This window comes from Tetrao urogallus, assembly GCF_951394365.1.
Source record: "Tetrao urogallus genome assembly, chromosome: 24".
Lineage (NCBI taxonomy): Eukaryota > Metazoa > Chordata > Aves > Galliformes > Phasianidae > Tetrao > Tetrao urogallus.
This window is the reverse complement of record NC_136837.1, coordinates 4,636,782-4,654,003: the sequence shown is the minus strand read 5'-3', so window position 1 is coordinate 4,654,003 and position 17,222 is coordinate 4,636,782. Positions and strand designations below refer to the sequence as shown.

General features: G+C 49.7%; 1 protein-coding gene across 1 annotated transcript in view; it reads right to left on the bottom strand.

Annotated features, from left to right (window-relative positions):
• Positions 1-8,523: 8,523 nt before the first annotated feature.
• PKP1 (plakophilin 1) overlaps positions 8,524-17,222 on the bottom strand; it is a gene marked incomplete at both ends in the record, with an annotated part of 32,808 nt that continues 24,109 nt past the window's right edge. Inside the window, 7 exons of the mRNA XM_079546564.1 lie at positions 8,524-8,595; positions 9,471-9,555; positions 12,407-12,593; positions 13,091-13,244; positions 15,495-15,671; positions 15,775-15,930; positions 16,196-16,310. Of these exons, the coding sequence (XP_079402690.1) occupies positions 8,524-8,595; positions 9,471-9,555; positions 12,407-12,593; positions 13,091-13,244; positions 15,495-15,671; positions 15,775-15,930; positions 16,196-16,310 (946 nt within the window). The remainder of the gene's footprint in view (positions 8,596-9,470; positions 9,556-12,406; positions 12,594-13,090; positions 13,245-15,494; positions 15,672-15,774; positions 15,931-16,195; positions 16,311-17,222) is intronic.

Sequence of the window (17,222 nt, the reverse complement as noted above, 5' to 3'; positions counted from 1 at the left end):
AGGGGAAAGTGAATGCCCTACATAGCTCAGTGACTCCAGGAGATGGGACTTTATGAGAAGGAGGAATGGTGCAAGTGGGGGTGGCAAGACAAGGGCTGGGAGCATGCCCATGGTGTGCGACTGCAGAGCTTTGCCACCTGGATGCTGATCTGCTGCTTGTTTCACTCTCATGTCAGAAGGACCCAGGAGATGTGCAGCATCCCATCCTGGCAGCGTAGTGCCAGCTCAGCATGCTAGGAATGAAGGCTGGCCCTTTGCAATACAGTACTCATATGTTTTTGTCCATATGCGCTCACGAAAGATAAAGGATGATGTTTGGGCCACCTAGCTACATCTGAGCATCACTTATCTTCACCTGGGCCCCTTTAATTGACAGTGGAAATAGAAAATTATTAATTAGCCCCTCCTTCCGTCTCTGTCCTACAATGGATAAACCATGTGGTTTCTCCACTGGCTCTGTGGGGATCCCACAGTGCTTCAGTGTCTAATTTTAAGCTGCCCAGGTGAGGGTGGATTGATCCAAAGAGATTTCTTCTAACAAGGAATGAGCAATAAAGGCCAGGGCGGTAGGGAAATTTTTCAGATGTGGTTGTTTACCTCAGCCAATGGAGACTTTGTGTTTGGCTGCTTAAAAAAATAATGCAAGCAAGCTGTCCTTCAAGCCCTGCAAAGCTGTGGGCAAACAATAGCTGCCATTGCTAGAGGGGAGGAGATGGCGGGTCTGCACTGCTGGCAGCGGGGCATGGGGCAGCCTTGCAGACCCACAAGCATTGGGAAGCTTGTACTGAATAAATTATGCTGGGGGATCCCTCAAGAAGACTTTAAGAAAACGGGGTGTTTTGAACATGAAAGCACCTGTGTGCTCTGAAATCACTCATCCTTTTTGAAATGTCAGTGTCTAGCTAAAATATCTCAGACTTGTGCCTTGGAATAAGGATAACCCCTGGATTCCCTGGTCCAGGCAGAGGATGCTCTTGGTCCTGGGCACTTAGGAAAGGAGCAGCCCTGGGGCATTACGGTTGACCATGAGCCTGCAGTGTGCTCTGGTGGCCAAGAAGGCCAGTGGTACCCTGGGGTGCATCACAAAGAGCGTGGCCAGCAGGGAGGTGGGGGGCCTGGAGCATCTCCCTTATAGGGAAAGGCTGAGAGCCCCGGGGCTGTTCAGCCTGGGACACAGAAGGCTGAGAGGGGAAATTCCACAAGGAAAAAATACTGTGAAAAACTCAATTGGTTCTCATGATCCCATCAGCTGCTGTGCAGGCTAATTCAGTGCACGGCTTTACCCCTTTTCTACCTGCAGCTCCACGGGCTGCAGCGCTGTCTCTGACTTTCCTGGGGTGCTGTAAGCTCTGCTCCTCCTGCCCTGGGCGAGGTGGGGCTCTGAATTGCTGTGTGCCGTTGGTTTTCTCACGGTTCCTGAGCCCTGCAGGGACACTGCTGCTTCACCCAGGTTCCTGGGGCAGGAAAGAGGTGGGTGTGGGTTTTGCTCTGTGCACCAGTCACTATTTGGATAGCATAAACACTTACCTGTGTTCTCGCCTCCCTCTTTAACCCTTTGCTTCTCGCAGGAAATAATTTTGATGCTGTTTCTGGATTGTGCTTGGGAAAAGAGAAAAAAATAAAAAGAAAATAAGCAAGATGGGGACAGCCAGGATGTCATCGCACAGGCAGAAATAACAGAGATGTGCTGCAGCCTGGGAAAGCCAAAGTCTCTCTGTGATCCCACCCATGGTCCCTCTGTGACTCTGAATCATCACCCTCACCCCCATGGGCTGCTCCTCCTTCCCTGCAAGGAAGTGAGAATCAGTTTCCAAGCGGGTGAAACGCTGCAGAAAAGCTCAGGGTGGGGCTCAAAGGCACTCAAAGGGAGAATCTCACATTTTCCTTTTTTTTTTAGCTCTTTCAGCTCTGCTGATGTGAGACTGATTTTCCTGTTCTGCCATGAAGGATCGGGGCAAGAGTTACCCATCTTGTGAGATAAAGAGACTTCCAGGGAAAGAATAGAGAAAGCAGGAGGGAAAGCAACCAGATGTGCAAAGCAAATCCCTGCTGTGCTTCGCTGTGCAGCCTGGGTCATCCCTCAGACTGAAACTTGGCCTCAGGACCCAAAAGCAGCCACTGTTATTGCCTGAGCTCAGATCTGTTAGGTGAGAACTTGCAGTGCTCTTGTGAGGCTCCTTGAGAAGGGAAGGGAGGGAGGAACTCTGCTTCTATGGGAAAGTATTTGGGTTTTGGAGTGCCAGGGCTTCCAAAAGCGCTACCATTTCTGGAAATCTCTACCGGCTCTTTTTCCATTGCATTGCTCTGGGAGGCCAGGCACACCTGTGCAGGGTATTGCTCTGGCTTTGCTCCCCATTTGGAACTAGATGATCTTTGAGGTCTCTTCCAGCCCAAATCATTCTATTCTATAATGATTCTATGATTACATTTGCAGAATTGCTCCACAGGTACAGGAGGCACCAGGCTCGGGCAGGACTCCTGCTTTGCTCCAGGTATAGCAGAACTGAGCTGCTCAAGCAGAGTTCAGCTGTGCCCACCTCACAGCTCTGCGACAGCTGGGATCCCAGCCAGGACCCGCAGCACTGGCAGAAGCATTGCTCAGGACCAGTTGTGGTGTTTGCCCACTCAGTGTGAGATTTCCAAGGCTCAGGAGGCTGCACCAGAAACTGGAAGAGCATCACTGAGGCCTGGATGGACGGAGGACACTCAGTGCAAAAAGCCGTCACATGGCTTGGGTTGGAAAGCACCTTCATGCCCATATCATTCCACCCCTGCTGTGGACTGGCTGCTCCCACCAGTTCAGGCTGCCCAGAGTCCCATCCGTGGCCTTCAGCACCTTTGGGGATGGGGCACCCACAGCTCTGAGCAAAACACCAAAAAGGGGCTGAGTACCATCCTGCATAGAGAACTTCTGTCGCAGTGAGATTGCATCTGCAAGGAGACGCAGCTGTGGGAAGGATACAAATGAGGGTTATGTGATAGAGGAGCACAAAGCTGCGCACGTTGCAGGGAAGGAAAATAGGGGATGAGTCACTGCGCCTCGCACGGCACTCATGCTCTCCCTGACCCCCGGCTCCCACAGTGGGGATGCCCTGGAGCAGGGGTGTGTGAGTGCTGTAGGGCCATGGTCTGCAGGTGCCGTGCATACACTGAAGCTGTTCTGCATGCACCGGGTCCGTATGGAGCAGGGTTTCTGGGTACAGGATACCACGTGTCCTGGAGGAGCGTGCCATGTGGGACTGGGATGCCACAGCGGTGCCTCTGCTTGGGGAAACCAAGATAGGGGAGCTCTGTTGTGCTCCAGCATGGGGTGGTGGCACCACCGGGTCATTTGTGCTGTTGTGAGGTGTGGATGAGGCTCGGTGTGCTCTGCAGTGTGATCTCTGGGCTGTTTAATGAGCCCAAATTGGGCTTTTGGAGATGACCTGGGGCAGTGGAGCATTTTGGGGGAAGCCTGGGATCTGTGGGGAACACATCCCACAGGCCTGAGAATGCTCTGAGCACAACAGTGTGTATCTACAAGATTCCCTGCTGCAACGCTATGGAAAGCCCAGCAATGACAGCAGAACAGCAAGATCCTAGAGCTGCAGCAAGGGAGGATTTGCTCAGATGCAACAGCTGCAGGCACAGAAATAAAGGAAAGCAGCTGCTTACCTTCAGAAGGCCTCAGATATGCAGGGATCTCCAGTGAAATACCCTCATCTCCACTGCCAACCCCTAAATGAGTTCTGGGAAGGGATGCATCCTGGCTCCACTCCGTCCACTCAATCAGCTGCACTGCACGCACCTGAGCTCCCCTGGGTTGGCCCTGCCTTCCCACCAGTGCTCCATCTCTGCTTCAATCCCTGACTTAGCATTGCCACTACACCTGCCTGAAAATGAGCTTCTTTTGTGTGCTTGTATGAAGGATACTGGTCCCAAATGGAAACATTTTCAAGATTCTTGGTATTCACTTTATACGCTTCAAATGGATGGAGAGAGACCCAAACACTGGGTAATGCATCATGTAGAAGACTATTTGCTCTCGTAGCCTGTAACCTATATGACTGGACTCAGCTGTGCCTGCAGGTGCTGTTTGTACCTGAAAAAGCTGTGGAATGGACACCATCACTACATGTGGTACTGACAATTAATCCTCACAAGGAGTTCTGGATACGTTGCTTCAGAAGGGCTTTTATAAGGCAATTACTGAGGCACTCCATCCAAAACCAACTGGAAACGTGCCTGCTGCACTATGGCCTAGAAGCAGCTTGAGTAAGGAATGATGGTGGTTGCCAATGCAATTTTGGTTTCTAAGTGTTGGTGTGTGAGATCCACCCAAGACTGATTAAGAAGTTTGGGTTTCGGGGCTTTGCCTTTGAGCTGCGTCCCCTGCTGTCCTCCCACCCCTCAGAGGTCTCAGCACAGGGTGCTTCCAGAGAGGAGCTCTGAGCACAGCAGGATGTCCTCCCCTTTTCCTGAGCATGGGTTTGCAGGATGTGCCAAGCCTGTCTGATAGCTACGAATCCTCTTGTAAGATACTGGTCAGGGCTGAGCATCATTCCTAAGCCGTGCCACGAGTAAACAAACTAAACACGCTTTGTAGCTGAGATCATGTTCCCTTTGGCACGTTTCCTCTTTGAAGAGCCATCTTATGGAGATCAAGAGAGTGCTGCTTCCTGGCTGGCTTTGAGCTCCCCAGCATGGAGAGCACTGTGTCTTCTGTGCGTTCCTTAATCCCCATACACATCAGGTTACAGCTGCTGCAGGATGCAAAGCAGAGACCAAACTCTTCAGTGCTGCTGACAGCAGTTCCTTGGAGCAGGCTGGGAAATCCCCAGAGCAGCCTTGAATTTGCTCCTGATTAGCATGAAGCATCCACACATCTCCGTGTGCCTGAGGACTAAAGGTGATGTTTGTGTGTGAAACTCCAGTGAACTGGAGACCAATAAGGAATGGGTGCTAAATGACACAGAGACACCAGCATAGGAAAGTGCTGGTGATGCATTTGGGGTGAAATAATCTTAGCATATGCAAACGATGGCCTTGGAGTGACCACAACTGCTTGGAGGAACTCCAGGGTCCCATCCCAGTGACACCCAAGTGGTGAAATCAACAGATAGACCTCCGTAGTCTATCTATATATCTATCATAGTCTATCTATATATATCTATCCATAGTGGTAACTGATGGTGACTCCCCAAGAAAGCTCACGGCCAGACAACCAAAATAAATCCACGTGCAACAATTGGCTTGAAGAAATTCCAGCAACTTTTATTGATTCCAGCTTTTCCAATGAAGCAAATACATACAGTACAGCCAAAACAAAACTCTGATACGTTATTCTCACATACCTATATCTTACAGAATACACTGTATAGCTATGGACTGGCAGGCTCGGGTGGTCTCAAACTGCTGTGTGGTCAGAGAGGAATAAAACTGCCTTCTGCCTTTCATGCAGTCCATGAGGCTTCTGAAATGCTGGGGTGGGTTGGATTGTACATACACGAAACAAATAAAGCATTTAAGAGAAAACAGGCCAAAAAGCTCTGCTAAGCCCAGGACAAACAAGCGTGGTATTTATTTACATGGCTGTGTGTCCTGCGCACAAATCAAGCCCCAATTGCTCTTATTCTGCTGCTGGCAGAGATCAGGGTGCTGCTCGCTGTGGTCCTTCCCTCTTCAGTAGTTCTCCATCACTCCAACCCATGCCCTGCAGACCTGCCCCAGCTCTATCCCTGCAGATCCACCCTGCCTTGCCTTTTACACAGGGAAAAAACAGGAAAACAGCTCAGCAAGGAGCATATCTCAGCTAAAGATCTGCCTCTATGAAGCAATGTCTCCCTTGAAGGAAGAAGATTGGTGGAAAAAAGTGAAAGCAGCATCCCGGTGCTGAGCTCTGCCCCTGGGAGAAGCGTGGTTTGGAAAAGAAGGTCCCCAGACCGCTGGGTATGAGCAACAGCAGAGGTTTTCCTTACACTGCCAGACATCAGCGTCACTTCACCTACGTGGGTAGAGTCTGTAGTCCAGATTTAACACAGAGAGACTGAGAGGGAAATAGAGATGAGTATCAGAGAGTTTCCTCGGGGGAAAAAAGAGCTGCAAAGAGCCCAGGGGTGTCAGAGGGGCCGCAGCTCAGCCCTGCTCTCCTGGGTCAGCTGTATTCTGAGGTATGAGAGCAGCAACCTGCAGCACTGTAGGGAAACTGAGGCTGGAGGGAGCTCCCAGCTCAGGGCAGGGAGAGCATCCAGGGCTGTGTGCAGCCAAGAGCTGAAGATCAGCTTCACTGCAGGACAGTTGGAGCAGATGACCTTCAAAGGTCCCTTCCAGCTCCAGCAATTCCGTGATTCTATATGAGATCTCCAAGGATGGAGGCAGTTTTAATTTGTGTCGTTTGGTCAGCTTTGCTGTACGTCACTGACACTGATGTGAATGATGCATCCAATCCTCTGAGCTCAGTACTTTGCAACGAAACCTCCAGGACTTGTAAATTTAATTGTGGGATGATTACTGCAGCTCTTTGTGCCTAACATAGTGCTGCTGTAAATTGCATTACCGGTGAAAGCAGCAGCACTGCTTTAGAATAAAGCTCAAATAACAGTCAATTAGAATGAATTTCCTCAATATTCCATCATTACATTTTGCAGTTAGCTTTCCCAATTAATTTTACAGGGAAAAACATTAGCTCCCAGGACTTCTGCCTAACGTGTAATTACAGGAACAAATCTGAATGCAAAATTGCACGCAGCGTAATCCTAAAGCCAAACTGCAACAACCCTTCCTGCGGACACTGCAGCCTTTCTGGACGTCCATAGACTTGGGTCCTGCCAAAAACATTCTGAACCACGAAATGAGGGCATACACCAGCTATGCAACAGCTGGCAGCCGTGGTGAGGGCATGCCCACAGGCCTGGGCTCCTCCGCTGCTGTTTAAATGCTCCTGAAACTGTCCTACCGGATTCGCCTGGTTCCAGCTCTCCACTTCAAAGGTGCTTTTTGCTCTTTCATTTGGCTGGGAGCTCCGCACAGAAAGCTCTTGACTGAACGTGGGTGAATGCAAGCAAATAGCTGTTGCTCATTAAAGTGCACAAGGCTGAGCCACCCTTTGTAGGCCAAGAGAGAAGCGGCTGGCGCTCCTCTCGCTCTGCGCCCTGCGCTCTGAGTGGGGATGATGCTGCCCAGAGCAGAGCTGAAGTCAGCCCTGCCAGGTCAATGGGATGTGCCAGCTGTCACCAAGCGAGGAGCTGAACCCTCCTGAACCCTGCAAACACGAGACTGCTTCTCCCTGCCCAGACTCAGCTCCATAACCCATCCTTCCCAAGCGCCTCCTGCACCCTCCACATCTGCACATCTCTGTGCCCCTGCAGTGCATCCTCTGCTGATCCTCCCCCTGTGCCTCCGAGCTCGCATTTCTCACATGCTTTTCCATTTTTGCTATTTCGTTACATTGCTTGGTACAAACAAAGCCTGATGATGAAGGCCACATCCCTCACTCTTAGCACTCAGTGATGCTGGGCAAAGCCAGCTCCTCCTCCTGGCTCCAGCTTCCCAAAAGCCGTATTTCTCCACACCTGGTCCCATGGTTGCACTGTTCCAGTGCCCGGTGATTGATTTGGCACCTGGTGAGACCGTGCTCTGTGTCAGCACTGTCCATACAGCTTCAGAGAGCAGTTGCTGAGTGCCAGGGGAGAATCAGCAGCCAACAATTTGCTTCTGGAGATAAAGAGTTTAGATGACAGGAGAGGAAATACTAATAACTATGAGAGCTCATAGGAGAAGAAAAATCAGAAGCAGGAAAGAAGCCCATGTTCGTAAATGTTAGGAAGAAGCAGCCTTTTTAAAGAAGAGTTTTGTGTGTATCTGTTGATAACAGCCATATGCAACGTGGGGACAACATCAAACCGGCCATTTTTGCACTTCTGGGTGAAAATGGGTTGTGACAAGAATTTGGTGCGGCAGCATTTGTTGCATGGATCGGGTGGGATTTGTCTTACGTGCGAGGGGCTGAAACTGCACAGCTGACACTGAGTTTTGGTGGGGACTCAGCCCTGCTCGCCAGGTGTGAGCGTTGGCCGCATGCACACCACAGCAACGTGGGCACAGTTACACAGAAACACTCTTTGCAAAAAAATAAAAATATTGACATCAAGAAACTATAACCTCCATGAAAGTCCCTTCTCCCCCTCCCACCCCCCCCCAAAAAAAAGAAGAGAATGCTTAAAAATATCAGTACGATCCACATGAAATCCGTATGTTTGGTTTGCTTTACAGTTGAGTTTAACTCACAGACACTCCACATCTTTAACATCCTAAGGAGCTGTGAACGGGTTGTGTTCCTGGAGATGAACCAATTCCAATCTCTGAAAAACAAAGAAAAAGAGAGACCCAGATATTAAAGCATCGATGATCTCATTTCTTTTCATCCACACCCAACTTTCAGTCTTTTCCCTTGCCCTGTCCCCAGTTTCTGTGCCCCCATGCCACCCTTCCCCATGGATGAGGGCCCCATTCTCACCTGCAGCCCAAATGTGTGTGGAGAGGCTCCTAAAATCTGGAAGGAAGAGTCCTGAAGGTCGTCCCAGCTAAAGATCCCATCATGTTCTTATCAAATCCTTGCTGAAAAAGCAGGTGGAAATGGAGAGCAGTGAATGTGCATTGCTTTCAGAATGGATAGCTATCAACTGCTGTGGAAGACCCCCCTGGCCAATTCAAAAGCATCCTTATAAAGCGTGCCCCATTCCCAAACAGACTCCTCCACTCTCTTCATGTCCTCAACACATGAGTGGTCACCTTCATGGATGGACCTTCTCGGATGGACCTCCCCTTTTTGCTGGGCTCCTCCAGCTCTACCTCCCTTGGTCCTTTACTGAATGTTAGTTAGTTCATCTTATTGCCCATCCTGGAAAAATGGCACAGATACATGCATGGTGCATCTCTGCTTGCAGACTCCCACCCTGATGTGCACCCAGTGCAACGACCACCTGCAGGAGCACCTGCACGACCCAGTCCCACCGAAACGAGTGGGCAGCACCAGTGCAAAGCTACACCAGCTCCCACGGAGAAAGTCCCTCACCGTTAAGAGAAGAACAATATTCAGGCTCTCTCTGCCTTCCTGCCCCTGGGGAATTCCCCTTTGTGGATGTTACTCCTTCTCTTTAATTTAGCCATTTGCTCTGTGCAGGTGCTGCTGTTGGTGAGCTGGAAAAACCCATCTGGTTCAAAGCGAGCCACAGGGCTGGGATCTGGCTCTGCGCCCTGACTCTCCAGCACTTCTGCAGTTTCTGTTGCGGGGTGTAAAATAAATCCTAAATATTCCTCTTAGGGGCTGTAGAGGTTATTCTGACTATAGGGGTGATGTGACCACAGGGTAGGGCTACGGGTGCAGAAGAAAGTGGGAGAAAAGAGAGAAGGAACCTCACAAAGATCTCTGCAACCTCATGGAGTGTTGTGGGGCTGTGCCACCAGCCAAAATGCAGAGGTGTTCTCCTTACCTGCTTGAGCACACTCTGGAGCTCCCTGTTCGACCAAAGGTCTGTCAGGAGGAGGCGAGCAGCTTCAGCTGCTTTTGGACAGGAGCTGGGAAGATGAAAGCAACATTGAGGAGTTGTGGACAGCCACAAAGCAGCACCAGGAGCCACCTCCAGCCGGGCGTTCGCTGGCTTGATAGATGACTGCCAATGAAATCCCAGAACCATCAGTACTCCCAGTTGGAAGGGACCCATCATTGAGTCCAACCCTTCGTTGCTCCCCCAGCAATGTTATGTGACAAAATGCCCTGGGACCAGAACAGAACGAGCAGGAAGGGAAGGTCGGAGCTCAAGAACGGAGCTGAAAAAGTGCTTCTGGAGTGTGAAATTTGGGAGGGTGAGGAAGTGAAGTGGTGCCAATGCGGGCTCCATGGGGACGCTGTGGGCGAATCCCTCAGGAGGGCAGCACAGGGAAAGGCTCTGCGCTCACAATAACAACTGTAACCAGAAGTCCTTGCTCAGCACAAGTTAATAGATACTTGCTCACGTAACAGCTCCGAAACCATGAGTCATAACAGTATCTTCTATAATTCTGGAACATTTCATATGACAACCCAGATCTAAACGTCAGTGCCAGCTGTTATCGCTGCTCCTGATCTGCTGGACCATGTCCTGCCTTTGGGAGAGCGCTGAGCCCTGCGACAGCCCCAGCCTGTCCCAGTCACGGGGAGCAGGATCAGACCTCCCTGGCTGCCAGCATGGTACAGCTCCATAAAGCCACCGTCCCTGGAAGGCTTTCAAGAAGAGGGTAGATGTGGCACTGAGGGACGTGGTTGGTGGGCATGGCGGGGATGAGCTGGGGTTGAACGTGGGGACCTTAGAGCTCTTTTCCAACTTCAGTGATTCTATGGTCCTCTGCTTCTACCAAAATGTGTCCTCCAAACAGTGCACTGGGCTAATGAGAAATGGGGCTGGCAGTGTGGGACCTGCAAGCTTCATCCTGTGAGCGTGAAAACCCAATGAGCAAATCCAGGGCATTTCCCTAAAAGACACAACAGATGATACCAAAATCTTCCAGCCTACAAGAAATGACCACACTTAATCTGGTCGGAATGACCGCATGGGAGATGCAGATCGTGTTGCTGGCACTGCCTGGAGGACTGGAAGAGCAGCACACAGCAAGAAATTCTTGAGCAATGCTTTGGGCCAAGAGAAGGAGCTTTCATTGCAAAATGGTTCCTCTGGTTATAACCATCCCATACTCTGTCATCAGAATGACCACACTTAGAAAAATGTTGTGGCTGAAAATTATAATCTGGCCAAACAGCCATTGAAAGCAATGAACTCAGAGGTATTTAGGATATGCAATATTTTGCTAACTTGGATTGAAAATAACAGCGTGAGCACACGCCATCATCACTATGAAGGCTGTGTCATAGAGGAGGATATATGCAGGAGACTGAGACAATTATCTAATTGGGATGCAACAGGAAGGAGAAGAAACCACAGCAATCAGATAAAGTGTGGAACTGTTTATGCCTTTCACTGGGAATACACCAGCATGGAGCATCAGGGGAAGGGAGCCCAATTCTGAGGGGTGCTGGTTGGTGTCTGGGAGGAATGTGGGAAGGGAAAGCGTCCATAACTCATCTGCTGCCTGCGAGTTATGTCTAAAATGTGACTACAAGAGTGTCTGCAGGTAAACTGAGGCAAACCAACAGAGAAAGCTCTGCAAAATGCTCACAGTGCTCCCCATGGGGATTCGGTCACCGCTGGGATGTTCTGTGCTCTCTATTTCTGCTGGCTGTGAGGCTGGGAGAGGGGAATCCAGCAGCACGATTTGGGGAGCATGGGGTCTGCGTCCAGCATCGCCAGCAGCCCTGCAGGAGCTGTCGGGTCCAGTTGCTGCCATCAGGGAATGTGAGGCTCTTTCTGACATAGAATAGACAAATGCTACCCTGAAATTTCCCATTTGCCTTCAGAGAAGTACAGGGAAGTGGGAAAAGTTAGCTCCAATTTTTAGAAGGGACATGGTTTCCATATCTGGAAACAGTTCAAACTCACATGGGAGTTTCTCAGGAGGAATTTGCGACACCGTCAGGAGAAATACACTGAAGACTTCTCTGGAGCTCAGTAACTCTCACAGTTAGTGAGTCACTGGAAACAAAGCTCATCATGCTGAACAGCCCAGGCAATTTAGGTACGCATGGCCCTGGTTGTGCAACGCTCTGCTGAAGCAGTAATGAGCTGAGGACTGGTCTGAGGGAGCCCAAGCGGGACTTCAGGCAGAAGTTAATGCCATCCATAACAATGAAGACTTAGAAGAGGGCAGGGTTTGGTGTTAATTGAGCTTGCTGCAGAGTGGAAGCATATAAAGGCAGTGAAGTGACTGATATTTGTTGGCTGAGGCCCAACCTAAACAGAGAAGCCACTGGTAATGACTGAGAATCTCCTTGCTGCCATAGAACAAGAGGTAAATTGTAAGTGGTTTGTCAAAAGATGATGGAGAAGGCCTGTGAATGTCTTCTCATAACAGAAAACAATAGGCTGCTTGCACAAGGTATTTCAAAGCCAGATGGGAGGAGAGATGAGAGTCTTGGAATGGAGATATGGTCAAAGACTGTAAACTGCAATTTGGCCAGAAATGAGCTCACAGTTCGGCAAGAGTTGACAAGCTTTTGCACGGGGCTGTAAAGGGTACAGAACTCAAACCATTCCCACAAGGAAAAGTGGCAAAATCTGCTGAGACCGCTCAGCTGTTGAAGTTCATGGAGTACAGATGAGTAAACCAGAGGACCTACGTATAAAATCTGTATACGCCTCATCACAGCTGTGTTTTGGCCATGTGAGGTGAGCGCTCCAACCAAAAGATGAACCAACGTGAACATTCAAGCCAAGCACAACCCCAGTAGAGCAGCAAATTTCCTGAGACCCTCTCATGCCTTCTGCCCCAGACTCACCCATTTCGGCACAGGCTTACTACATTATTGAGCATGTTGCTTGTCAAGTAACACTTTCCCAGGTGCGGGTTGGACATGATGAGGTTCCTCAGAGTGTAACAAGCTGATGTCATGATCTCGCCATAGCTGTTGGTATTTGCAGACTGGAATGACAGGAGACGTGATACATCTGGGAGCACCTGGTGAGCTGAAGAGGCGGAATGTTCCAATCAACACTTAAGTAAACTCAGCACAGGTGGATGAAATGATTTGTGTTAGCATTATTCAGCAAAAGAATGCAGCGTTATTCCCCAAAGGAGGCACTAATAATACTGGATGGTATCAGCACGGCAGCTTTAGCTGGTTTCCAGAACTACGGTGAGGACCTCTGGAAAGGTAATGAGTTGGGTCAAGTCTGGCTCAGCTCCCCAAATGCTATCATCTGCACTGCATCCTCCCAACCCTGCAGATTCATCATTACCCATTCAGCACACTGTCTGCTTGTAAAGGCTGAGAGAGCATGCATTGTGTTAAGCCTGCTTCTATCACCTGTAATGGTCCTTTGACCAGAACAAATGACACCATTTGCCCAGTGTGGGAGCTTGGCTGAGTCCTATTACAGGGTTTATAAAGTGAGGAGAGCAGATATTAGAGAGGTAGAAACTAGACATGGTACTGAACTCTGCTGTGGTGGAAATGGCTTACCCATGGTTTTGTGCAGGATAGGATGTCGGGACATGTTGCTCAGCAAAGAAGCACCAGACCGGACAACTTCGGAGCTGTTGGACTGCAGGAGCCGTGCGATGCGAGGCAAACCTTTTTCCTTCACCCCAATCAATTGGCTCATGGCATTGGACATCTAAGAGACAGAACAGCAACGTCTCATGACTTCCAGTGCTGGAAGAATGCACCTGCAACCACGTGCAGGTCTGGACATAGGTGGCCATACTACAAAACAAGCACACTTTCTCCTGCCTTAATCCCACTTACTTTGTCATTTACTCCTCCATAAGTCAGCCTCTCATCCTCTGTCATATGGCAGGGATTTCTGTCCTCTTTCTAGAGGCCTGAGGGATCTCCTAACCGATATTCTCAACTGATGGAGAAATTTTACCTTTCATGTCTACTTGCCCTTGCTCAGCTCCCTGCCATGCCACAACTAATATGCTGCTTTGGAATAGAAATGGCTAATGACACCTCTAAACAACGAGCTGAAGGACAAAAATAAACATCTTGGAACCTGATTTCATGTTTGCTTACGTAAGTCTAGAAGATCTTAGGGCGTAGCCAATGCAGCCGAATGCTCTGGACTTTGAAGCACATACCATTAATAAATTGCCCACTTATTAATAGAGTTTAATCTGAACTTCTCAGCTACACGCCATTAGATATCATCACACTGCTGGAGTGACACACATCCATCAGCAGTGAAGCGGAGATGGAGGGAACAGGCTGGGAGGCACCCCATTGCGTGGGCTGACACCCAATGTCCCTCCTGTGTGCCAGGAGACACATGCACTGCATTACAGATCCACGCCAGCAACTGAGATGTATACAGCTGGGGCTGAGGAGAGGTTCATAGTCCTCCTATAACAGCTAAAGGGCTACAGTAAGCTTTGCAAGCTTCTCCTCTGTTTCTCTCTCCTTTAAGCACCAACAAATGCAGCAATCCACCCCAATTCCAGCTCTGAGACGGAACAAAAACTGTGAGAGAAGACCCTAATATATACCCAGGTCTGTTCCAACCATCCTATTCCAGAAGGCTGAAACAAGTTATCTCAGCGCTGCTGGGGCAATTCTTTGTCTTCTTTCCCAGCCCCCAAGAAGCCACTCTTGACTGATGAAAGCCTTTTTATTTCCATGGAGCAAATAGCTCCACATCTTCGATTAACTCTACCCATATTGAGACAACCTCCATCCTCGTTGTTAGTGAGGCAGTTTAGTTAAACCAGAAGAAAAAAACCCAAAGTATTTCACATTGAAAGGCTCGTAACCCAAAAGAAAGCCTTGGAAGCGAAGCTCCCAGCAGGTCAGAGCTGTTAATGCCATCCAGCAAAGGCTCCAGCAGTGAATCACACCGAGCTGCTGGGTGGAACGCCTCGCACACGTGACACACCTCTCCTACGTACAAAATAATTACCCCTTATCTCCCTCGCCATCTTATTTAAATTAGAATTGATGAAGCTTGACACAAACAGACAAGTCGAGGTTTGCCCACGTGAGCGCAGCCTGTGGGGACATGCAGCAACACTGGGCACTGCAACTCGCCGTGCTCCAGCCCCTGCAACGCCCACAGCATCACAGCCTGTGTCACCTTCGTGCTGCCATACAGAGGTGTCTATAGGACATCTGTCTGTGAGGGTAATTCCACCAGCAGTTGTGATGTGACCGCAACCCACAGCACAACCCATCCCGTGATTCCGGCCTCCTCTCGCTTCAAACACACACTCAGGTGGTGCATGCACATCCTTCCTCTCTCCTGTAAATGACACCTGGCCACATGTGCACATCTGGAGTCACTGGTGTCTTGCAGGGAGGGTGCCACTACCAACAGATGTTGGTGTTACAACCAAGAGTGGAAATCGTACAATTGTAGAATCAGAACGGTTTGAGTTGGAAGGGGCCCTCAGAGGCCATCTGGTCCCATTCCCTGCCATGCATGGGACACCCCCAGCCCCAGCAGTGCTCACAGCCCTGCCCTCGGGGGGCTGCAGGGATGGGGCAGCGCCGCCTCTCTGTGCAGCGCCTCACCACCCTGACAGCAAAGAGCTTTTTCCTTATATCCAGTTTGAATCTCCATTCTTTTAGTTTGAAATCACCTCCTCTTGTCCCATCACACAGGCACTGCTATGGAGTCTGTCCCTTTCCCCTTTCAGATACTGAAACCTGGAGGAGCTCCTGGAAAGGCACACAGACCCGGGATAAATCCTTGGAGTGCTGACTTTAGCCTCTGCAAGGACTCATCTTTGGCATTTATGAGCACCTGAGCTGCATCATCAAGTGTGGAAAGCCCTGCAATACTGCCCTGAGGTTGAAGGAGGCCATTTCTGCTCCTGACCTCTGTAAGGTGCTGGCACGTTTGGCCACATGTGTGCAGAGGAGTGCTTACCAGCCCTCGGCTCGCAGTGAGGTTCTGCAGGGCTCCAGCACAAGCCTCCAGGGTGGCATCTTTCTTGCTGTGATCCATCAGGGACAGGTAGGTGCGGATGGCATCCGAGTGGTACAGCCAGCTGGGTCCCTTAGGTTTAAAATCCTCTTCAGGGAGAGGGACACCATACTCATCATTCTGCAAAGAGATGAGACATTGGAAGCTCAGATCCGGCTCCTCACTTGCAGTCCCTGCTGGGAGCTGAGGAGCACATTGCCAAGCCCTCTGCGTCATGTCTTACCTCCATTTTGCCACTCCTGCTGTTGAAGCAGCCTGTGAGAGTTTTGTCCATGTAAACGCTCCGGGCCATGTGGTTGAGTTGGGTGTATTTGTTGGGAACTTCAGCATCCAGGCGGTAGGAGAGGTTGTGCAGGATGCAGATGCAGTTCTCCACAGACTGAAATCACCCCCAGAACAAAAATGCAAGTGTCACATTTGGTGGAAACACGAAGCAGCACTGCATATAGCTGCATGAGGACACATGCCATGCCATAGTTATATTTTTAAAAGTTATACTGCATGTTTGGTAGGGGAAGAGCAGCCACAAAGAGTCCCATCCCCTCTCAGGCTTGCTTGATAGGATTTCGGAGCTACTCCCAAAATTGCAGTTATTAACTATGGGGATGAACAGTAGTAAAGAGCTGTGGAGCAGCAGCTGGTACCTTGTCATCAGGTCGGTTAGAAGCCACGCAGTTCTGGGCGTAGGTCATGACAGAATCAATCAAGCCAGGGTAATTTCGCATGGTCTGACGTCCCATGTCTGCAGAACTGAGGTTTCTGAAGAAAGTCATTGCAGAGCAAGTCAGGAGAGAAGGAGGGGAGAGGGTTAGTTGGATTTCTCTAATCTCTATCAAGAGACCTTGGACATGGTGCTGGCTGAATTGACTTGCTGGGCTTTTTTGGAGATTGATCAAGGCTCTCACACTGGAGGCCTTCTGCAGGATCACTCTTGTGCTGAGCACCCATGTTGCTCATCTGGATTGGTTTCATCTGAGAAAATTCCTCATAAGGAATTTTGCGTAGAAGATGTATTCCTAGATCAGCAGTATTTGGCCTTAGAGACACACAGTGATGCTCTGTAGGCTGATTGCCTCCTTGGAGGTGTGTTTGATAAAACAAGAAGATGGAGTAAAGACTATCTGTTATTCTTGGGAAAAGCAGGAAGATGCAATTGGTTGTAAGAGTGGATCTGCAAAGGGTCACCATCAGTGCTTAGAGAGATGGGGGCAGACGTGCTGAAGAGGAGCAGTGGGACTGGCCAGGTTGTAATGCATCCCTGAGCACACTGCCAGGCTGCTGCCAGGACAGGGGAGTTTTTCCACTAGCAGGAAATGACTTTTTGCTTTTTTTTTTTTTCTTTTTTTTTTTGCTATTTTTGCTTCTTTTTTTTTTTTCCTTCCCTGTTTTATTGGCTTGTAGCTTGCAAATGAAAAACAAAGAGAGGTTGGCAGTCATTGTGAGATATTCACTCCAGGCGTTCCAGAACTGGATTTGATGTTTGCTGTGATTTGCAGCCTCTTCATTAACATGAATTCATCTGCAATCCAGAAATTCTTGAGCAGCAATGGCTTGAGCCCAGGGCAAACCCAAGGCTCTTCTCATCCCCGTGCATGCCACATCCCTATGATGTGGCAGTGCTGTGAGTCAGATGAGTGGGGGCTCCCAGCCTGACCGTCCTGCTCTCCTGCA